The sequence below is a fragment of the Canis lupus genome, chromosome 15 (genome assembly GCF_011100685.1).
Source record: "Canis lupus familiaris isolate Mischka breed German Shepherd chromosome 15, alternate assembly UU_Cfam_GSD_1.0, whole genome shotgun sequence".
Lineage (NCBI taxonomy): Eukaryota > Metazoa > Chordata > Mammalia > Carnivora > Canidae > Canis > Canis lupus.
Genome location: NC_049236.1, coordinates 34,609,047 through 34,632,747, shown reverse-complemented (window position 1 = coordinate 34,632,747; position 23,701 = coordinate 34,609,047). Strand labels below are relative to the sequence as shown.

The following is a 23,701-nucleotide window of genomic DNA, read 5'->3' as shown; positions in this document are numbered from 1 at the left end:
ACTGGGATTGCTCCAATTATCTCTTGTTAATGCCGATTCTGTAATGAGGATGAGGATATACAATCTTCTAATTGTTTTGTGTAAAGAGATGATGCTTCTTGGAAGCAGAGGCTCTGCATTATATCAGGGTCTTTCTGTACTCTGAAAGTTACTAGAATGTTACTAAGCGTATGGTGGGCAGGTAGCTAACACTCTTTGACTATCATCTCTGTAGATCAGGATCAGGTGTTATTTAAATCAACAAAGATCTGGAACTTTCAGGTAAGTCACAGATGACCATAAGGGTAGGAAATATTTTGAAACAGTATAACTAAAAGATGGTATCACATGTCTTATCAATATTATTAAAATAATCGGTCCAAAGTTGGTTTTAAAGATGAACTTCATTCAGATTAGTAAATTCTTATCTCCTTTACCTTTACAGTGATGGTAGCTGGAGACAGTAAGGTGATGGTTATGTGGGAAGGCTGTACAGGGATTGGGGTAAACCACAGTGGGACTCAGGGTGGAGAAGAAAGCACTAGTGGTTGTTTGGGTGGTAAATATTTTTTTTTGCAATGCTCCAAACTAGATAGAAATCGTGATTAGTTTATACCAGTGAATCCAAAGATAGGTAAGCAAATTACATAAGCAGCATCTTTTATATAACGAACAAGCTACTTTCCCTTACTACATTTAGCTGAAGTGTCACCCTTAAAATTTTCAAAATGATAAAAAAAATTTCCTGGGTAATCTTAACCATTTATCAGAGTCCTGGGTTTTCAAACATACTGGTATTTTTTTTTTTTTATCATTCTCTATTAACATCAAAGTTAGCTATTTTTCAGACTGATAAGAGAAAAATTTGACCACACCTATGCTGAGATACCTCAGCATCTTTTTCACAGTTTTTTCACTCTGACTCAGGGTTGGTGGAGGTTTGGATGAAGGTTTTGAAAGTTCTTTTCTCAACCCCGCACCCCAACCTGCTGGAAAACAATAGAAAGTGACAATAGCCAAATAACTTTAAATCCGTAAGTTCTGATCACTTATGACTTGAAAGCTTTATTCTTTTATTATTTATCACTCATTAAATGCTCTGGCTCTCCTTTATTAAATGTTAAATCATCTTAAGTGGTATGGTTCTTGCTATTTGAAATGGCAAAGTGTACGGGAAAAGAGAAAGTGGCCCATTTCCTTGTTAATGTGGCATTCAAATAAAACAGAGTGGGCTCAGCAGACAGGTCAACTGGCTGCTGATGGGGATTCTGTACAATTATTCATAATATAAGAACTATAATTAGGGAGACAATGTCTCCTTACAGCACCACTGAGATTACAAAGCAGGAATTCCGTATTCCCACAGGGTATGGATGGTGTGTGAACCAGAAGATGCTTGAATATGCTGCCCATTGCATCCTTTCTCTTATCCAATGACAGGGCGAAGAGCTGCCAATGGCAGTATGCCCATAACAAAAGCCCACTGACTTTCCAAGGGACCCAATTCGTAATACTCACTGCCCATAGTGGTTTCTTGCCCTACCATTACTGCTTAAAGACATGTATATAAGATAGCTATCAGGAGAAGCCTAAACAAATTAGAGAAAGGACCGTAAAACAAAATTCTATACTTAAGTTGCATTTAAGGACTCTTGTTGACCATGAATCTGAACTTTTTTTTATCAATACATTTTTCTACTACACATGAATAGTCCATTTTTTCTTTAAATTCAATGGATGAGAATCCTCCTCAGCTCTACAAGATGACAAACTCCATGACATATGTCTTCTTGCAGAGTGTATGGCATTTGTCAGGCTCTCAATATCAGTAACTAAATAAATGGACTCTCCTAACTAAGCTTATTTAATGCTAGTAGATATTTTACACACAGAAGGAAGTTGGCATCAGTGGTGCAAAATGAGACAATAGAGACGACTTAAAATCTTTCCTCTTACCTTATCTTTGCTGCTTCGAAATAGGTTAATTTGAGGGCACTTTTTAGCTCCAGATGAAATATCCAGCCAGTTTTCATACTCTGGATTTACACAGTCTTCTTTAAAAGTACACCTATCAAAAAAAGGAAAAGGCAACAAAACAGCAACCCCACACATGCATTAGTTAAAACTTTCTCATATTTGGCTTCAGTACAGAATGCCAGGCTTTGTACAGGATTATTGATTTTGAACGAGAATAGGAACATGATGCTAAAACCATGAAAAGCAACAGGACAACAGCCAAGCATTTTTTCCATCATGTCCACGAGCAGAGAACAAATGTAGACAACACGCTGAACTTTGGCTCCTGCGGCATCTCTCAGGATGACATCGCCAAACACACCCAAAGCTCATCCTCTCTGGATTCTAAAATTAAAGTGCTCCCTTCTAGAAAACCCTGGTGCACAGAGCCCAAGAAAGGGTTTACATATAGTATAAATTTTAGGTTTGTGATTCATTCCCAGAATATCAACCCACAGAGAAAATCTTTTTTTTATTAGAAAAATAATGAAGCCATCTTGTGCTTGTAGTGTGATAATTAAATATAAATATTTCAAGGGCAGAGTCCTCCCAAGAATGTGATAAGCCATTCCATAACCATCTGCTATAGAACATTTATTTAGACAGACACCCAATTATATCAAAAGATATGGGTGCAACACTTTCCAGGGCTATTTTCCCAAGTCTGTCAGCTCAGAGGATGGCCCAGAGAAATCTTAATCTGTGGCCAGGGCCAATGCCTCTAATAAACATGACCAGGAGCTGAAGGGTGAGAGGCCTCCTCTGCAGGATGTCTTGGCCACTGCAGGTCATGCTCAGTTGGGAACTCCTGCCTCACCAGAAGGGCCAGCAACCCCACAGAAAGGACGAACAGCCAGGGTTGTGTTATTCTCAAAGGGGTTGAACTCCATGAATGTTCCATTGGATAATATCAAGAAAAGACCAAAACATCTCTGTTATGTCTATGCCTCGTCAGGGCCTGAGGTTAAAATGGAGGGGTAGAGGAGAACCAGTGACAGTACGTTTTCAAAGAAATGGAAAATTTGTGAATCACGAGATCGAAAAGCAACCAAGTGATAAAAGCTTTCATCTGTGGGGAGTCCCTGTAAGGGTCGGAGTGGAGTGGGATGTGGTCTCCCGAAAGGGTATGCTGACTTCACAAGCATTTTTACTTCCTCTTCTTCCTCTTCTCTCCTTTTTTTTTTTTTTTTCATTTGTAAGAATTTAGGCCTCATGGCTTCATCTTTGAGCTCTGTGCTAATTTGAATATGACAAAAATAGAACAGGAAGCCGGTGAGTTTCATTAAACATCATCCCCGGGCACAGTACTCTGAGCAAGTGTTGGGGAGCCCTGCTTGCAGGGATCACATCTGTGTACAAACTCCCCTACATCTGTGTTGGTTCCTTCTCCAACGTCCTGACCGTGGGGATTTTCATCAGCAGTTCTCCAAAGCCATAAATTTATCTGACCCTTGATGGCTAGCTCGTCCGTCACGGACATTAAGTTCAAATTAAACCATCGGTCGGTATGAGGGAGAGGGTGCCACCCAGGGACGAGTGAGGCTGGACTGAAAAACAGAATGACGGAGCTGGTTCCTTCTTCTGGGTTTGAAAGAGGTTATGACTGTCAAAACTACCTGCCTCTCTTGGGCACTCTGGTTTGTGTAAGGCACTTCCTCCGTCTATTAGAAAAACAAAACAAAAAGCCAGTTTTAGAGAGACTGGAGTACAAATATTGTCGTAGGCTCTTAATGCTGCCTGGAAGTCAAGGCCTAAGGGCTGCCAAAAAAACAAGTGTAAAATATTTCATACAAATAGTGCTGCAATTTGCCAATTTGTAGGCAGAACACAGTAGTGCCACTGAGTTATCACTCCCTTTGCTGAACTCCTGTAGCATTTCTTGCCGGAACCGCACATTTTGGTATTTAATCATAGGCTGTGTTGAATTACAACTTAACTGTTTCGTATGTCGGTGTCATTTCTCCCCCAAGTGAGCTCTAAGCTCCTCAAAGGAAGGGAGGATGTCTTTAAGATTTCTTCAGCAAATCTCTCAGTGTCTGGCAGCATGATATGCAAATACCGGGGTTTCAATAAATATTTTTTGAATGGATGGATGAAATATGAAATCGCTGTAGGTCCCTTCTGTTGGTGATTTTTCTTTCTAAAGTTTTCTTATAACGTATGTCTGACTCTTAGTTATGATAAAGAGACTATTGTTACTGTAAGCTCAAAGTTCAAATCCGGGGCCAGAGAGGAAACAGACTAGAAGTTTTCAATTTATCTTTTGAGAAGAAAAAAAAAAGAAAAGAAAAGAAAAAATATATACTGAACCTTTTACTTCCTATTTTGTACAAGGTAGCAACAAAATCTAGCCATGTTAAGCAATTAAACATATATTTCTTGTTTCTAAAACACCTCTGAAATTTCTAAACTCCCATTTCTTGCTTCTCGCCAGTAAAAATAATAAAATTTAAAAAATAAAACAGCAAACCGTGACACCAAGAATGTACAACCAGATGGTCAACCAACAACAGTATCTTATTACTTTTGCAATATTGCAAATTATAAAATCTTCATGACAGCATGTTACCCACACATTCAAATTTCTTAAGGAGGGGGAGCAGATCTTAGAGCCCCCCCTCCCCATTTTAGTAAAACAAAAGCAGTTATTTTGAAACCATCCCTTTCGAAAGCTATCATTCCTACTCCTATGTATCACAAAAGCAACGGTCAGGTGGCACAGACACTTAAGCCCTTTGCCCAAATGAAATTAAAATGTCATGGTTGGACACGACTCTTGGTGAGGCTGATCCTCAGTGAGGTGCTCTCAGGTAGGCTGATCTCTTAAGTGGCTTCATTTCAATTTCTTCAGGCCCCAGATGAGACGAAAATTGGATTCAGATTAGAATGAGCACATTCTGGAGAGAACAGCAAGCAATGGATTTGCTTCCCTTCCTCTGTGTTACTGCTCCTGCCCCATCCTCTACTGAGGGTCTACCCAAAAGTCCTAAGACTCCTGATCACTATTTTCTTTTTCCAGTCCTATTTCCAGGGAGAGCTCATGCCTACACCCTATGGCCAACATGGAGACACTAGCCTATTCGCAAATCAGGAAACAGAACCAGCTCAATGCAAAGAAAAGATTACCTAAAGAAAAAAAAAAAACCCAGATCAGAAATTAAAAACAACAACAACAACACCACTTTATGCAAAAATAGTTTAATGAAGAAAGCTAGTTAGGAAGGCTCATTCTTATTAGTTTGCTATGAAATGTGCTATAGGGCTTCATCTACTCAAAATAATAACAGAGTTCGATACTGCCCACTCAACTATATAAGTACATGGTCCCCCCCTACCTCCGACTCATGAAGAAGTATGTTCAAAACCTATCCAGACCTCCACTCTTGAACAGAAGGTTCCAGACACTTGTCTTTAAGTTTGCTGTTTGGAATTCAGAACATAGTTTCCTAGAATGGGTTTGCTTCCCGGGTTCATGGAAATCTGTCTAAACACCCAAATACCCCAGCAGGAGGTAGCAAGGAGAGAGCGCTGCCCCACATCAGGCATTGGTCTGAGTGCTTACAGGTGGCCCTCCTGCACTAGTCCTCACAACCACCTCGTTCTATAGGCATGAGACAGAGGCTCAGAGAAGTGCAATAACATGCCAACGTCATGCAGCCACAAGTGATAGAAGTGTGCCTGCAGAGCCACCCATTTGGCCACCCTGCTGCATGGCCTCCTATGAACCCTAACTACCCACTTAATAAGGTGTGAAAGGGCAAAGACATTCAGAGTTCCTCCTGGCTTCCTGGGGCCTCAACAGTGGCTGGGGAGGAGGGTGAGGCTGGGCCAGGTTAGGCATCCCAGGGACAGAGATTAAAGAAAGCCAGGCAGAGTCTCTAGGTTGAAGGATAGCAAAGACTTGAGGGTGAGGGGGGCGTCTGAGAGGCCTCTGATTTTCATCGATCACTAGCCTTGAGTACAAAACATGCATCTACAGGTTAAAATCCCAAGAGGCCCCCAATTTACAAATCTATTGCACACACACCTACAATCTGCTTGCTACCTATCTGTTTGTAATTTAGAATACACTTTTCTTCCCCTAGAAATAATGTTATAAACTGTGATTAGGTCTCCAGGTTAGCCCACAAAGCCTATTTATCCATAATGTAACTTCAATGCTACATATTTGCAATAAAGAGTAGCAAGGAAACAATGAGATTGCAGCCATTTGCATTATATAGCAGTTTTTCTTCTACTTTACTTATTTGTGTTTCTGCTCAGCTGGTAGTCTGGGAACAGTGCCCAGCTGGATCCACTCTTAAATTTATTACTATACTATTGTATTTATACAGTATTTCTGGTTTTTTAATGGGTAGGATTTAAATTATTAATTGTTTTCATGCCAACATAAAGAAGAGAGAGACCCACTTCTGAAAAGTAGTTGAAGTTCCCAGGCAGGTAAAATGCCCATGTGCTGGGGGACCTTGGAATCTGACTCTATTAGGCCTCAATCTCTCTCTCTCTTTTTCTTGTTCAGTGAGAGTTTATTTGTCCATCTCAGTACCCAGGTAAATTCACATTCACAACTACAGGTAAAAACATGTAAAATAATACAAACTGAAGGCTACTTTTACCTATTTACTGAATTAAGTAGTGTAATAAATGCTATAGTAAGCCAAAAGCTTCAATCCCACAATTCAGTTTCAGTGAAGTTACAGTAGTAACTTTGTAAGCATGAGTCTTAAAATTTAAGTGACAGATATTAAAGCACTGAAAAACTAGTATGAAAGTGAATTTTGGGGCAGCCCGGGTGGCTCAGAGGTTTAGCGCTGCCTTCAGGCCAGGGCATGATCCTGGAGACCCAGGATGGAGTCCTGCATCGGGCTCCCTGCATGGAGCCTGCTTCTCCCTCTGCCTATGTGTCTGCCTCTCTCTCTTTCTGTGTGTCTCTCATGAATAAATAAATAAAATCTTAAAAAAAAAAAAAAAAAGGAAAGTGAATTTTGGCACATAAGTGAGCTCTTCTGTCATTAGCATTTTGACAACCTGGGAAAAAGGAAGCCCTTTCTCACCTACTTTTCGAGGTACACTATCCAATGAGGTGGGCAACATGCTGGAATATTTAACAGTTTGCAATCTTTGAGTTAGCTTTTCCCTTTTGGGAAGCCCAGAGAGCAACCCAGAGCTTCTCACTGTGCAAAAATTGTCCAAAATCCTAACAGAATTTAGGATCCCTCCTAAATTCTTGTGACCTTTTCTTGTGACCAGCAGGGCCCAGTGTCCCGGCCTCGGGTCCGAGCCCCCAGGGCTCAGATGGGGCCAACTGGACCCCTTGCCAGCAGCTCCACCCTAGGGTGATCTCTTTTCCAAAGGAAACTACTACACCTGCTATCTCTGCTGGGTCCCTGGCATCCATTCCAAGGTCACAATCTACAACACGGTGTCATGGCCCTTCCTCTGGAGACAGCCTCTGACCGACCCTGCCCTGCCACCTGGAGCGCCCAGAGGAATCAAGTGGACATTAAACCTCACACTCAGAACCCACATGCGCCTGGAAGGTTCCAGAAAGGGCCAGTGCAGGGGAGGAGGTGGCATCCTCCCTGCCACCGACCTCAAAAAGCCCACTTACTCAACCTTGAAATAGAAACTCTGAACTCAGAAACGTAACTTCTACTTCCTGCCACTCGAAATTCATCAGCATCCCCTAATCTAATTGTTCACCAAGAGCAGACAGTCCCCGAAGGAAACCGATAACTAAATACCAGGTAATTGGCTTGAATGTGGGGTTGGTGTAACCTCTTCCAAAGATTCTAGACTGATACAGTATCAGAAAACTTTTAGCAAGGGAACAACCCAGCCTCTCTTTCAGGGAACAAGAGGCTGTGTCCACACTGGGGGAAGGTTTCACTACAAGAGCACCCCAAGGTCTTCTGCTGAGTGATTTCAGATGTCTGTGTTTGTAGGAAAGGCAAAGAGGACCTTCTCCTGATGATCCCCAGTCCAGGAGATGAAGAAACCAAACTGGACCGAACAGAAGACAGGAGGCCATCAGTGGCCAACTACACCCTGAATTCAAGGCCTTCGGAGTCAGGAAAGGGCAATGCCAAAATACCAGATCCAAATAATGTGCTGGGGAAGAGAAAAACCTGGAGCTGAAAGGCAATCTACATGATAAAATTGTGCTAATAACAGAGACCATTTAGAAGACTTAAAAAAAAAATGAAACCATCTAATACACCAGGCCACATTCTTTCACATGATTTGATTCATTTATTCTTCATAACAAAGCTATGCAGTAACAATGATCATTGTCCCTGCTTTACAGATGGGGGAAACTGAGTGCAGAAGGCACCATATAACTCTCCCAAGGTCACAGAGTTAGCAGGTGGAGGGCTACTCCTGCAGTCTCACTTATGTGCCTCTGTGACCTCACAAGAAAGCTGACGCTCACTGAGCCCTTCCCACAGGCCAGGTGCTGCTCCCAGGGCTTTGCAGAAATTAACTCATTGATCCTCACAACCACCTCAGGAAGCAGGTATTATTATTACTATTACTACTACTACTACTACTACTATTATTATTATTATTAATCAGGTCCATCACACGGATGAGGAAACTGGAGGCGCAGTGGTCAGGTGGCACAGTGTGAACCTCAGCAGTCTGGCACTGGCGTCCATGCTTTTGTGCCTGGTGCCAAATTCCTCAAAGCTTCCAAAGGCTTCCCAGGATAGCACATGGACCATATAGTAAAAGATAGGTTTTAGTCACTTCCCAGAAAACAACGGTGTTCTTTGGGTTGTTTGAAGTGTTAAGTTTAAGGTAGGGTTCTATTGCTAAGAGGTCTGGGAGACGCTGGCCAAATAAAATTAAATGAATTTCTCTGTTGCAGGATTTCTCAGAGCCTTGACTATGCCGGCATGCTTTGTAACTTTTCAAGACAGGAATGAATGATGCAATATCTTCCAACATTTTTTTTTAGAAGTTCTTTTCATGCATGCTGGGAAATACGGCCTGATCTTGGTCAATGAGTAATAATTCAAAGAGTGGATCAAATGACAAAACTTCAGGCCTTTCTTGGTTTTTTTCCTCAGCTCTCATATTCAGTTGATCAGGACCTATTAACTCTAAGCATCCCTCTATGCTATATCCTGCATTCCACCCTCGTCCATCACTTCTCACCTGGGCTCCTGCCACCTCCAGGGCCTTCAATCAGCCTCCAGATAGACATCTAGGTTATTCTCAGGTGCAGAGCCGATCATAGCACTTCCTACTTAAAAGCCTTCAATGGCACCCGTGCCTGTATCAAACTCCTCTGCCTAGCTGTCTTTTACACCCAGGAACCTAGAGCACACATTTCCATGTTCATGTCTCTATCCTGGCACTATGATCTAGCTCCTGCCTTCTTCTCCAAACTCATCCCTAGGCAACTGTGGCTTGACGAGTCTATTTGACTGATGCATCCAACGCAAACATGCCTGGCTCTTCCTAGCCTATGCTGCTCCCACAGCCCAGAGCGCTCCTGGGTCTGCAGTCTACTTAGTGAAAGTGAGTTCCTTGTTCAAGGCTAGGTCAATGTCTCTTCCTCCATGACATCTGCCCAACCTCCAGGCAAAGCAGCAGCTCCCTCCTTTGTGTCCCTGTGGCACCTTACACACATTCCAGGTATATACAGCACATAGCATCAGTTGCTGATTGCCTGTCCCTCCCACTAGACTGCAGGTCCTCGGAGGGAAAGACTCACCTCATTCACCTTGGTACCCCGAGAACCTAGTGCCATATTTGGCATTCATGCCACAAATATTTACTGAGTGCCCACCAGACACCAAACACCACAGTAGGCACCGTGGACTCATCGGTGTATAAGCCAATTAAAGTCCCCCTGTTAGTAAGCTTACACTCCAGTGACACACAGACAAAAACCAAATAAACCAACAATAATTTTAAATAATTTCAAATTAAAGTCGGTCTTCCGCAGAAACTAAAAAGGTAGCACAGAGGAGCTACTTTAGATTGGTCGGGAAAGATGGCACTTCAGCTCAGAAATCTAGGATGAAAGCCACCGAGCCACATCAAGGATAATGGGAGAAGGAGCAGCATGTGCCAGGACCCCAAGTTCACTTAAAGCTTGGAACTCCATTCTCTGCAAGGAAATGATGAAAGACCAGCCCGGCTCAGAAACGAAGAGGAGAGTGGTTGTGGCAACGACAAGCTGGCGACACTGGGCGAGTCATGCACCCTCCCTGCATCTCAGGCTGTCCATCTGCAGAAATGTGGATGTTAATAGTTTCTGCCTCGTGGAGTGGTTCGCAAAACGTACATCTATTTAAGTAAGGCTTAGGGTAATGCCTCCGTAAATACTAGTCATTGTCGTTACACCTGTTATGTGGGCAAGTGAAACAGACTTTAGGCAAAAATTTGGATGATGTAAGCCATCACACGCAGAATGGTAGTGCCGAGACAGGGATCCGGGTAGTAAAGCTCATCATATGGCCCATGGGCGCTGCTCACACTCGCCAGGTCAGCAGTCAGTGTACCCTTCCTCCCTGAGGAGGCAGGCACAGTTCAAGGCTTCTTGAAGGATTCTTAATCACGATGCACCTTCCTCCCAAGACTAAAGGGCTCTTTGGGGTCTCCCTACACCTTGAGCACCAGCTAGGGGCACCTTCCACAGTGTATGGGTAGGATTTGCTTGGTGTTTGCTTCCCGCCCCAACCTGTGAGCTTCTCCAGGGCAGAGCCTCATTCAGCTCTTTCCCCCAATGGCCTAGTTCAGGGCCTGACCTACGGCCCGAATGCAACAAGCGTTAGCTGAATTGGATTAAGAATTCCATCTTAAAGTGACTAAAATTCTTGACTATGTCTCCATGATACCAGCCTAAGTTGTTTCATTGATTTTTGTTCAGTGGGCTGGCCTGTTAACTGGCATGGTGGGAAACCAGCCTTTGTCTCGAAACTTTGAGCTATTTAGCACACATAAAACACATCTGTGGACTGAAACACTCACACAAAAGGGATTTGTAGCCTTCACCCCGTGTGGTTCTTTTGTGGGTGACGAGCATACAAAAGCTGGTGTCTCTACTTCCAAATGCAAACCACGAGATGAAGAATTTAAGGGAGGTGTTCTTAAAATATGTAACATGGGAATAAACGTGGGAAAACGATGCCCCTTGAGTCCAGAAGATCTGGGCTCAGGGCTGCTCTTCTACACATTTCCTGCACAGTTAGGGGGCACGGCACATTCCCTCCCCTCTCTGGGCCTCATGTTCCCCATCAGGAAAGCAGGTGGCCCATCTTCTCGAGAGCAATACTGAGCGCCACACTTGGCATATCACAAGTGGCCCTCCTCTCTCTATAGCAGAACATAAGCTCCTAAGCTTTACAAAACATTACACAAGCAAAAACATGAAAGGCTGCCTGGAAGGCTTCCAGTGAAGATGGGAACCTTGCATTCGAAGGTGGAGAAGGTGCTGGGAACAGGACATATGCTAGGTCACAAAGACAAGGGAAAACATTTGAGGAATGTTTAAAAGCCAATCAATACCTACTTGTGAAAGTGCCTGCTGCTTGAGATGATAAGGTCATTTAAAAAAAAAATCTATTCCATTAAAACATGTATTTACTAAGAGGGGCGTTCCTAATGGTACTTGTTCCAAGTCAGAGAACATCAATTAAAGAGATGGTACAGATAAGCAGTCTGGATGCTGAGCTCTGAGAACCTCAGCTGCCCCCTCTTTCAGACAAAACGGGCTTCTGAGTAAGACGAGCGTTCTCCCCATGTTGACCTCTGTCAACCTTCAGGGTGCCAGGAGATGTGCCCCCCAGTGATGTCATCTCCTCTCTACTTTCTGCTTTGAACTAAGTAGGAGGTGTTCACAGCTTATGGCAGTGGATAAGGATGAAGAAGAATCCAGAGAGCTGGGTTCACCTGAGAGCCCCCTCCATTGCTCGAAGGCCCCCGAATCACTTTAGGATTCTCAGTAACCCACATGCAGGGGCTGGGCCTCTGCCAGGGTAATTCAGTAATGCCCCGAGGTCCCAAGAACATATCCCTCTTTGCTCCCCACTGCTTCCACCCCACAGACAGTTGTCCTACTTGCTTCTACACAATTAGTCGGCACAATGGGGTCCTCACACAAGAAGGAGGGGCCGCCCCCAAATCCCATTATTACCATTATCGTTGTCATTAGAGCCGCGCTAGACCATAAAGGAGTGTCACTGTACAGGCTGCCAGCACCAGGACACATCCCGGATTGGAAGGAAAGGAGGCCTCAATACAGAATTGGAATCATCTTCTGTGTCAAACTGTCTTCCTGGCCACTCAGCTCGGTGTGGGCATCACCTGGGGGGTGGGATTGGGGGGGTGGAGGGGAAGCATCTCTAAAGCCAAACGTGCTCAGGTCTTGACTGAGACATACCCTCACTGTGAGGCCTTCGGAGACTGTCCGGCTCAAACTGCAACCCCTTGGGCCTCCAGCCAGCACTCCCTAACCCCCGTCCTCAGCTGTATTTTTCTTCAGAATGTTGATCGCCATCTGACATGTTATTTCCTTTTTTATGTTTACACTGTCCCTCTTTTTTTTTTTTTTTTTTTTTTACACTGTCCCTCTTGCCTCATGGAGTGAGTCAAACGATGTTCGCTCAACATTCATGTCCACCCAGAACCTCAGAAGGTGGTGACCTTATCTGGAAATGGGGTCTGTGCAGATGTAATGAAAGGATCTCAAGAGAAGATCCTCCTGGATTTAAGGTATCCAATGCCTGCAGCCTCGAAAAGAGAAAGGAGAGGGAGATTTGAATGCACCAAGAGGAAAGGCCCATGTAGTGAGAGGGGCAGGGCTTGCAGCTCTGCTGCCAGAAGCCATGAGTCACCAGGAGCCCCCAAAAGCTGGAATAGGGGAGGGAGCACTCTCCCCGAGGGCCTTCAGAGGGAACATGGCTCTGCCGACACCTTGATTTTGGATTTCTAGCCTCCAGAACTGTGAGGGAACAAATCTGTGTTAGTGTAAGCCACTGACTTAGTGTTCATCTGCTAGGGCAGCATCAGGAATCTAACACCGCATCGGAAGGACCTCCACGGGGGCAAGGATTTCAGGCTGTGCTGCTCACCGCTGCATAATCCCAGGGCTTAGGGCAGTGCCTGCCACACACTAGGTTCTCAAGAGATACCAATTAAATGAAGGCATGGATGCTTCAACTTCCAAGGTGGAAGGCTTTCTACAAGTTGGGTTGACTCCGAATCCCATCAGTCCTCCATGCAGGGTCCATTTAGACCAGGCTCTTCCCTCTAGGGAACAATGTCTCTTCCTTGTTTCTCTTCCCTTTCCCTACAGTGGGAGGTGAACGCACTGGTTTAGGAGTTCGAGCTAGGTTCCACCTCTTGTACAACCTGCTGTCGGCAGAATCACGGGCCCCACAGATACCCACGTCTCAGTCCCTGGGACCTGCACATGTATCTCCTGGAACAGCTAAAAGGACTTTGCAGAGGTGTGATTCAGGCTCTCAGGATGGAGAGATCATCCTGGATTATCTGGATGGACCCAAAATAATCACAGGGGGATCAAGAGGAGGTGGGAGGGTCAAGTCAGAGAAGGGGATGTGACGATGCAAACAAAATTCAGAGCCAGAGAGATGTGAAGACACTACGTTGCTGACTTTGAAGAGGCAACAAGTGGCCATGAGCCAGGGCGGGTAGGCTGCCTCCAGAAGCCAGAAAAGACCAGGAAATGGGTTCTCCCTCCAGAAGAAACACCGTCCCTTAGACACCTCGAAGGTAACCTAGCAAAACCCACCACAGACTGCTGATCTCCAGAACTGTAAGATAATAAGCGTATGCTGTTTTAATCACTACGGTTGTGGTAATTTGTGGAAAACAAATATATACCCTAAGGCTGTTTTCTCATCCCCAAAGTGGGTGCTGTCCTAGTACTTCCTTCCCAGGGTAGCAGGAGGACTACAGGAAAAGGGCCTGGAATGCAGGACACAGCGTCCTGTGTGAGCACATCCCCCTCCACCCATGCAGACTGTCTTCTGACTGGCCTGGGGCCCGGGCAGGCTTCCTGTAAGAGGCACCTGCAACTGTGTCCCGAAGGGTCACTGGGCACAGCCCAGCAGGCTCCTACTGGAAAGCCCTCAGGGGGGATTCTCTGCTGATACTGCCCACCTCTCAGGAGGGCAGACCAGGCCGCAGGAAGGCCGACCTCATGGATCACCATATACCAAGGGTTGCGTTGGCCAAGTTTTGGGGTGATAACAGTCTATGGCCTTTTGAGTTAAAAAATGGCCAGAGAAACTTGAGGAGAGAATGTCTCTTAGAGGAGAGAGGGGAGGAGACCCCAACCCAGGACAGCAGCGTAAGGAACTGGATGTGGCCACAAGCAAATCATTTAACTCTTTGTTACTCTGGGGCGCTGGAGACAAATATGGTTTAGCAGTCAGATTTCAGTTTTTCTCTCCTGCATTCAAAACCCCTTTCCGTGACCCCCAGCCTTTCAGAAAGGCTGACAGAGGGACTGGTCAGAGCACCGTTGTCAGGCCAAGTTGAGGACTGATCTACCAACAGCTGCTAGCAGGGCTTTTTGAAGCTTTTCCATGTGTCTACATGGAAGAAATATGTAGAAGAATATGGGCCAAGTGTTAGGTTTATACAAATAATCAAGGGGAACTACAGATACCTTTAGCTAACGCACCTGCTAATTAGTAAGCCTGATCTTGCATACCTCCTGTGTGAGGAGGGCCACGGCAGAGTAGGACAACAAAGACCAGCTCGGCCTTTCCCACATGGCCCATTTTCTGAAGAGGACCCAGCCCTGGTTCCATTGCATGACTGGGACCAGAGCAAGGGGAGCCTCGTGGTGGTGCCGGGAGAGACGGGGAGGCACATGAAATCTGGAGAAAGAGCAGCCAAGTAGATGACTCAGGCAAAGATGTGAAAGCAGCTCATCCATTATGAGGCACACCAAGAGACAGGGTACCCTGGAAGGGGTACAGCTGGGAAATCTGATACAGTTGGTGCTGGGGTTAATGCAGGTCATGCTGGACACTCCCATCAGGATGATCATTTTAAAATACAAATACGGTCATGTCCTCTGCTGAAAATCCTTTAATGGGTTTCCAGGACCCACTAATAAAGTCCAAACTCAGTGCCCTTCAGGTCTTGGTCCCACCGAACCCCCATTCCCTTCCTTCCTTCCTTCTAGAGCCAGTAGCTCTAGGACTAACGGCCAACCTGCCACTCCTTCAAAAGACAGCTCCCTATGCTGGATCCTCTGAAATGCTTTCCATTCCCAGTTCCCTTGGTCAAAGTCTACTCAGGCTTCAAGGCCTAATTTTTTTTTAATCTTTTTTTTTTTTTTAATTCACATTCTAGCAAATTGACATACAGTTCAATATTGGTTCAAGAGTCAAGTTCAAAAAAAAAAAAAAAGTCGAGTTCAGTGGCTCATCATTTACAACATAATACCCAGTGCCCATCACAACAAGTGCCCTCCTTAACATCCATCACCCATCTGGCCCACCTTCCCACCTCACTCCAGCAACCCTATTCATTATCGTTAGCAGTCTCTCATGATTTGTTTCCCTTTCTCTTTCCTCCCCTCCCAAATGTTCATCCATTTTGTTTCTTAAATTTCACATATAAGTGAAATCCCATGATACTCGTCTTTCTCTGATTGACTTATTTCACTTAGCAAAATACACTCTAGCTTGGTCCATATTGTTGCAAATGGCAAGATTTCATTCTTTTTGATGGCTGAGTAATATTCCATTATACACACACACACACACACACACAAATACATATACACACACGCATCCCCACACACAATTTCTTTATCCATTCACTAGTCAAGGGACTTTTGGCCTCTCTCCATAGTTTGGCAATTGTCGATAATGCTGCTATAAACACCATGTACTCCTTTGAATATGTATTTCTGTATCCTTTGGATAAATACCTACTAGTACCATTGCTGGATCATAGGGTAGCTCTAGTTTTAGATTTTGGGGGAACTTCCATGCTGTTTTCCAGAGTGGCTGCACCAGTTTGCATTCCACCAACAGTGCACCAGGGTTCCCCTTTCTCTGCATCCTCACCAACACCTGTTGTCTCCTGTGTTGTTAATTTTAGTCAAGGCCTAGTTTTAATGCCACCTCCTCTCTGAAGCCTTCCCTAACCTTGGTTACAACTAATGGCTCCCTCCTCTGGGCTTCCACCATCACAATAGCTAACATTACTTGAGTGCTCGCTAGGACTCAGGTACCATGCCCAGGGCTTTACGCACATTATCTGATTTAATCTTCTCAGCCACCCTAGAAGGTTTTATCAGCTCTACTTTATGGAAGAGGGGATTTGGCACAGTGAAGGTAAGGAACCTGCTGCTCCTCAAGAAGCCTGGATTCAATCCTGAGCAAGCCAACTCTAGGACCTGCACTCTTCGTCCTCTGCTGTCACCGCCTGCATTGCTGTGCATCCCTAACAGGCCACCCTCCTACATTCCTGTTCAGTGATGACACCCCTGTCCATCTGGTCACCCAAGCCAGATGCCTGCCTCCCTCCCCTACCATCTCAACACCAAGGTCACTGTGTTGCTGAGAAAAGGGCAGTGACTCACCCCGCTGCACCCTCTGAGACTCAGCTCTGGCATCACTCCAAAGTCCTGCTCCCTCTGACTTAAGTACCCATCCTTGGGCTCCAATCTAAGGCCTTGTCCAATCCATCATGTGTTTGGGTATCACTTCTTTATTGTCTTTATGAGGACTTAGATCAGGGGGAAAGAATACATCTTCCAGGTAAACAGTGGCTACCTGGATATTTTATTTTTTATTTTATGGCCCTATTCTGAGTGTGTCAAACTCAAGGGGAAATCTAATTAATCACAAAGTCCTGTCAATTCCATCTCCCAAAACAGCTCTTGAGTCCATCCACTTCTTCCCATTGCTACTATCATCCCTGTAACCTGTTCCCCATCTCCTGCTGGTTTACAACCACCTTCTAAGTGGCCCACAGCATCCAGCAGCTCCCCTCTAGTCTATCTTCACCAGGATGCTTATTCTAAAACACACACCTGATCTGGTCACTCTTCTGCTTGAAACTCTGCAGTAGCTCCCCAAAGTCCTTCCAACAAAATTGAAATTCTTTCACATGGCTTATAAGACCCGTCCTCCACTGCTCCTCCTACCACACCACTTTCTCAACAGTGCTCGCCATCCACCCCCCAGCCCAAGGCTGTATGCTCCGTTCATACTGAGCATCAGGCCAGGTGCTCCCACAGCTCCTGGCTTTGACACACCTGTCCCCCAAGCCAGTCGCCCGCCTCAGCTTTATCTGGCTGGTATCTGCTCACACCTCAGGTTTGGTGTGGACATTCCTCCCTGCCAACCTTCCTTTACTTTGAAGTTGGGTTAGATGTTTTTCATGTGTCTCCACTGCTTCTGTGCGAACCCCTACTATATACTCTACTCACTTATCAGTAGACTGGTAGCTCTTTTACTTGTTAAGGTAGACTGGATTGCTATGCCCAATTCTTCAATCTGTCCCGTGGTGCAATGACAAATCCATACCCTCTGTCCTGTTTCCATCGTCTCCCACTAGGGTAGACAGTATTTTCCTACCCCACTGATGTTGGGCTTGGCCATGTGGTGTGCTTGCCAGCAGAGAACCAGCAACCATGATGTGAACAGAGGCTTTGAATATGCTGCAGAGTTTAGTACGGCCCCTGGTGTCTCCACCGACTGCCCTGACAACGGTACGCGCAGGATGAGAGATGTGTGAAGACGACCTGAATCGATCTCTCGATCTGTACCTGAGGCAAAGGGCATCCTACCCTCAACCCCACCCCCTCCCACTGGAGCTCACCCATGAACAAGAAAACAATGTTTTTTTCTTTTAAGCCACTAAGAATTTGTCAATGCAGTATCACCAGAGCAGAAACCTCACTGATTTACACCTGTCCACATTCCTCACTGGATTGCAGACTCTCCGTAGGCAAGAAAGAACTATAACCCGAGCACCCAGCACAGGCCTTATCACAACGTGGCTGCTCAATAAATATTTGTCAATCGGATATATGGCTGAATGAATGCATGTTCATGTTGTTGACATGTCTGTCTCCCTAGCTGGCCTGGGAATTCCTCAAGGCCAAGAATGGCATCTGATTTCTCTCAATAACACCTCGCCATCTCATTTCCCACATTGGGTTCTTGGTAAATATTCAATAAATATTTGTTGAAACGAAATCAATTGAATTTTGTGGGCTGGTGTGGGACGGAGTCCTTAATTTATGACATTGTTTCCATGGGAGAATGCATTCTGAGTGCCAAACAAACTTGCAAATGAACTTTTGGAACCTCACCCGTTCATTGGTTCAGGATTGCCAGTTTTGTGGAAATCCATAACTGAACACATGTGCTGTGCTTTGCAATATGGGAGAAACTGAGAAACTGCTTCCAAACCCAAGATACTCAGCCTGCAAAAATTCACTTTCCACCCACACAGACAAATTCAGCACAGGTTGGATTTGAGGTTCCAACAATAAAATACTAGACTTTTCAGAGCTCATTGTTTATCTAATTGCTTTTTATCTGCTTATACTAGATGCCTATTCTTAACACCCGATCAAAAGGAAGTTAAGATAGTTTTCTTGCCCACCCCCCGCTCTCAACAAATCCATTTTCTAGACACATATGCAAGAAAGCTCAACCTTCTCAAAAGAGAAAATAAATTATTTTTCTAAATAAATCTGTGACATTTAAAATAAACACAGTGGGATGCTCTACAGTTATAAGAAAACATCCCCTTTAGAATTCCTAATTTTGAATGGTACTGGGAACTCAATATGAGTCACAGATCTGACGCTTAGTTTTATTTTGTCTTAGGCCAGAATGAAGCCAGCTTGAAACTAAGTGATCTGATGTGGCTGGGAAGGGCCATCAGTCTAGAATGTTCTGTATTACTGGATGCACAAGTCTCAACCCATCACTGGTAGAGTTTCTCAATCACTCGATCTACTTCATTCACTTAACATATATTTTCTGAGCACCTATTATGTGTCAGGCACTGTTCTAGACTATGGGGGTATAGTAGTGAACAAGACAGACAAGGTCCCAATATTCACAGAACCTACATTTTAACAAAAGAGGCAGAGAAATAAGATCAGTTCAGACAGCAGTGGGGCCATGGTGAGAATAAAACAGCAAGGTGATTATAAGTGAGGCGAGGCCACTTCAGCTTCAGTAATTAGGAAAAGAGCCAGTGATGGAAAGATCTGGAGAAGAGTATTCTAGACTAAGGAAACAACAAGTGCAAAGTGCCCAAGGCGGGAACAAGTCTGGCATATTCCTAAGTCAGAAAGAAAGCCCAGTGTGGTGAAGTGGAGTGAACAGAGGAGAGAGAGGCATGAGAGGCACAGAAGGGTTAGGTGATGGACACAGGTCCTGCAGTCAGAGAGACCAGATTCTAAGAGAGAAAGCCAATGCAGGTTTTAAACTGGGGAATGACATGACCTGGTTTAGATTTTTAAAAGCATCCTTCCTGTTGGAAAGTACTGAGACAGGGGGAGGGAGGGAGGAAGCATGAGTAGTAGTTGTGTAGAAGGCTGGAACTCCTAGCCAGTCACCAAGAAATGCCCTGGTGTCTTCAGCCTCTTCTCTGATCATTCCTCTTAACTTCGTGTGCTCACGGAACCAGCCTCTCCCCTGGGGACACAGTTTCCTTGAAGCCAGCTCAGGGGCTGGCTGCTTCCTCTCACTCATTGTGAGTGTCCTGCTTGCATCTTGCTGCCTTTTCTGGATGCTTCTTCTTTCCTCCCCCTTTCCAAGCCTGCTGCCCAATGCGCCCCAGCCTGGAAGCTCAGGCAGTCAGGCCATCTGCCCACACCACCCAGAGCCCAGCTTGTTGCAACCATCTACAGACCCCTCCCACCCCCACAAATTCCTTCCTCCTCTGGACTACTTTGCTCCTCACTCCAACACCGTTTCCACAGTTGGTCTTGGTGACTGCAATTTCCAAACAGACGACTGATCTCACACTCTGCTACCTCAGTTCCTTGACTCTCTCTACCAACAATCTTGTCTTCCATTCTATTTCAGGTACACGATCATACCCTAGACCTTGTCATCACCAATAGCATAACCCCCTCCACGACCTCCCTACAGCCCAGCTACTATCCTGTTCTAGTTCCCCAGCTCCAACGAGTCTTAAATCCAACCACAACCCCCTGTGCACAGATCCTGTCACCTGTTCCTATCCCTCACTCCCCTCCTTAGAGTTCGCTTCCAGCTGAGAGCCCAGGGGCCACTACTTTAAGTACCAATATCCATGTCAATACCATTGTCCAGGGGCACCTGGGTGGCTCAGTCAGTTAAGTGTCTGAATCTTGATTTTGGCTCAGATCACGATCTCAGGGTCCTGGGATTGAGCCCCACGTCTAGTTCCCTACTCAGCAGGGAGTCTGCTTGTCTCCCTCTCCTGCTCATTCTGTCTCTCAGATAAATAAATCTTTAAAAAAAAAATGCCATCATCTATCCCTTGGATACACCTTCAGTTCCCAGGCCCCTGTCGCCTTCTTGACAGATTTCCTGCAAAGCCCTACCTTGCTAAATCTAGCTCTCCCCAAGTCTGTCACTACACCAGCAGCACTGAACACAGCCTTCGAAGAGCAAAACCACACTGACTGCTCTCACTTCAAAAGCAAGACCACTGTCCTCAACTGGGCCCTCCTGCTGTTAAGCGATCATTCTATATTTCCCATCTCTGTTCTCTCTCCAACTCTATTTCCTATCGTCTCTCTCCCTGTCCTCCCTTCAAACCTCTGGCACTTCCTCCCCCACCTCACTCTCACTGGTCCACAGTCACTGAAAATGATGTAAGCAACACCAAATGACACTGCACATGCTTCCACCCCTCCCCCTGCCCGGGGACCCATGTTCTGTACCTTCCCTCCCATGACCAAGGATGACCTGCCCCCTCATGCCTGAGGCTTGCCTCCCTACACATATGCTAGATCGTATTTTCTTTCATCTTCTGAGACCCGACACTGCGCAACCACCCCTGCACTTTCTTGCACCATCAGTTTCTCCTTTACTGGAACTTCCCCAATAGCCCCAAAGCACAGTGTTCTTTCATGCATCTTAAAAACAACAAGACCCTGGGGCGCCCGTGTGGCTCAGCGGTTTAGCCTCACCTTCCCCCCAGGGCCTGATCCTGGAGACCTGGGATCGAGTCCCACATCGGGCTCCCTGCATGGAGCCTGCTTCTCCCTCTGCCTATGTCTCTGCCTCTCATGAATAAATAAATAAAGTTTAAAAAAAAAACAAACAAACAAGACCCTCTGGATTTTACTTTCTCCTCCAGCATCTGCTCCATTTTTCTGTTTCCCTCAGCAAAGCTCCTCTAAAGAGTTTGTCTCTGCTCTGTCCTCTCATTAGTTTCTCTTGCAGCTTTAGCACCACTTGCCACAAACAGCCCCTGTCATGGTCAATCATTACCTGCTAAGCCCAGTGGCTCAGTTCTCTTGCCCAACCTCTCAGCACCATCTGGCTCGGTGGACTGCTCCCTTTCTTCCCTTGGAGTCCTGGAAACCAACTTCTCAGTCTTTCCTCTTCCCTTTCTGGCTGTCCCCTCCCAATTTTTGTTTCCTCATCATCCCCCCTCCATCCCTAACCACGGTACCACCTCGGTGCTCAGCTCCCCAACTACTTGTCCCCTACATAGCCTCTCTCATCTGGTCTTAGGGCTTCTTGACATCCCATCTAAACACGCCTGAGCCCCAAATTCATCTCACCAGCCGGGACACACTGCCTGTGAACTCCAGACCCGTGTTTGCCAACACAGTAGCCACTAGCTCTGCGTGGCTAATTTATCCCCGGCCACTGCCGAATTCACCCCTGCTCGGGGCTCTGCAAATAGGGGAGCTCTGCAAATAGGGGAGCCTACCTAACTGAAAGGGGTGGGAAAGAGGATGCCTAGTGGGTACCCTTCCCGATGAAACGCTGTCGATGATCAGTTAATTTCTTAAACTCTAGACTTGGGCAAGAGACGAGAAGAAAGCGTTCCTACCCAATTACGATTATTCATGAGAATCCTCCTGGCCCTGCTTCCTTTGTCTGCCTGTGATTCCAAGGGAAACAGCCCCGCAAGGAAGCGCAGGGAAAGGCAAGGGCAAGTGTGCGTCTTGCCACATCTCAGCTTTCTGATTCACCCCGTGAATTCCTAGTTGATTCCAGCCCCACGTTCTTAGTCTATCTCCTGAACCTCTTGCTTGTACTGGAGTCTCGCCCTCTCCCTTCACTGCCCTGGGCTACCTTGCCCAGGGGCTCCCCAGTTCTCTTCCCCGCCCTCTTTTCTTTCCCCCAACTGCCCCTCGTTCAGCCTTCAGCTTCTCTGCACCTGCTCTGCTCCTCCTCATCCCTTTTCACCTTTAAAAACTGAAAGCACCAAACTGACAGACACTGTTATGGGTTTGTTTTTGTTTTTTTTTCCCTCCTCCTGCCTGAGCTGCAGCTCAGGCGCTCTCCTCCTCGTTCTGTAGCGGAGCCGAGTACTGGGTTGCCATGGCAACAGCGGATCCAACCAGGCTGGTCCCAGCAACGCTCAAGGAAGCCTGCTCCGAGCCTGGATGGGTCTGAACATCATCACTCAAGACCAGGCTGGAGGCTGGACACCAGGCCCCGGCCTCGCCGCGCATCAGGAGACAGCAGCGTCCAGAATAAGGCCCCCACTGAGCCCACCGGGTGCATGACATTACGAGGATTCAGCCGAAAATTTTCAAACATCCCTATTCTTTTATTTCCTCTGAGGGGGAAAATCTTTTACCTCTCTCTCTCTGTGTGTTTCTCTCTCTGGAGTCTTGGAGAACTCAGTAGAAAGTAAAAGCAGAGCTCCGGCCTCTCCTTTAAGTGGCCCACCCACCTGGCTCCCACCCCTGGGGGGCTGGACCACCCTGCATGATCGGGGCCCAAGGAGTTCCCCCCATTTGCACAACTGGGAACATCCTGAGAATTAATTAGCATCACCCCGTGATATTTCAGGCAAAGAGCTCATCAGTGCCCCCAGGTCATCGAAACGGATTGTCAAAGTAGGGCAACAAGTGTTCGGCCGCTTGACACTTTTTTTTTCTTCTCTCTCCAAAATGTGAGTTGGTGAGAAAGAATCAGGAAATACCTTTGTAGCGAATGGCACCAACCACAGTGAGGGTCTGCTACCTTCAAACACTCCATACAGGATTGATGTTTACTGCAGTTTGCAACACGAATTCTCCTCACCTAAAAATAAAGACGGCAGTGGTTCAGATGGAATTATAAGCAACACCAGAAAAACTACAACACCTTATCTGATAAAGGGCCACAGGGAGCATATTTATCAACTTGGACTGGGACAGGCTCTGTAATGACACTGGGTGGCAGTTCTCAGAGTTCTGGGGGTGAAGTCGCTTCTCAGCATCCCCTGGGGAAGCCTCTGAGAGTACAGATTCCCAGGTACCCTGCGGCCCCCCACAGCAGAGGCTCCTGCCTGGTAGGGCTGGGATCCAGCCCAGAAATGAGGAGAATCCCACAGCCCTGCCAGGGTAACTCCATCACTTCAGCTCCTGGCTTGCTTGCTCACATTCCCTCCACTGGAGTTGAGAGTAGAAGAAATGGGGAGTATTCAAATCATTGCCTGCCCCTAGAGCTGCCTCTTCCAGTTGCCAGGAAATAGCAACCCACAGAGCAGGTGCCTGTGCTGGGGAGACCCA

At 46.0% G+C, this 23,701-nt stretch overlaps 1 protein-coding gene across 1 annotated transcript in view; it reads right to left on the bottom strand.

The window, feature by feature from the left end:
• The window catches only part of PLXNC1 (plexin C1), a gene marked incomplete at its 5' end in the record, with an annotated part of 137,172 nt that overhangs the window by 79,684 nt on the left and 33,787 nt on the right, over nt 1-23,701 (bottom strand). Inside the window, 2 exons of the mRNA XM_038558657.1 lie at nt 1,936-2,047; nt 23,131-23,231. Coding sequence (XP_038414585.1) covers nt 1,936-2,047; nt 23,131-23,231 — 213 coding nt within the window. The remainder of the gene's footprint in view (nt 1-1,935; nt 2,048-23,130; nt 23,232-23,701) is intronic.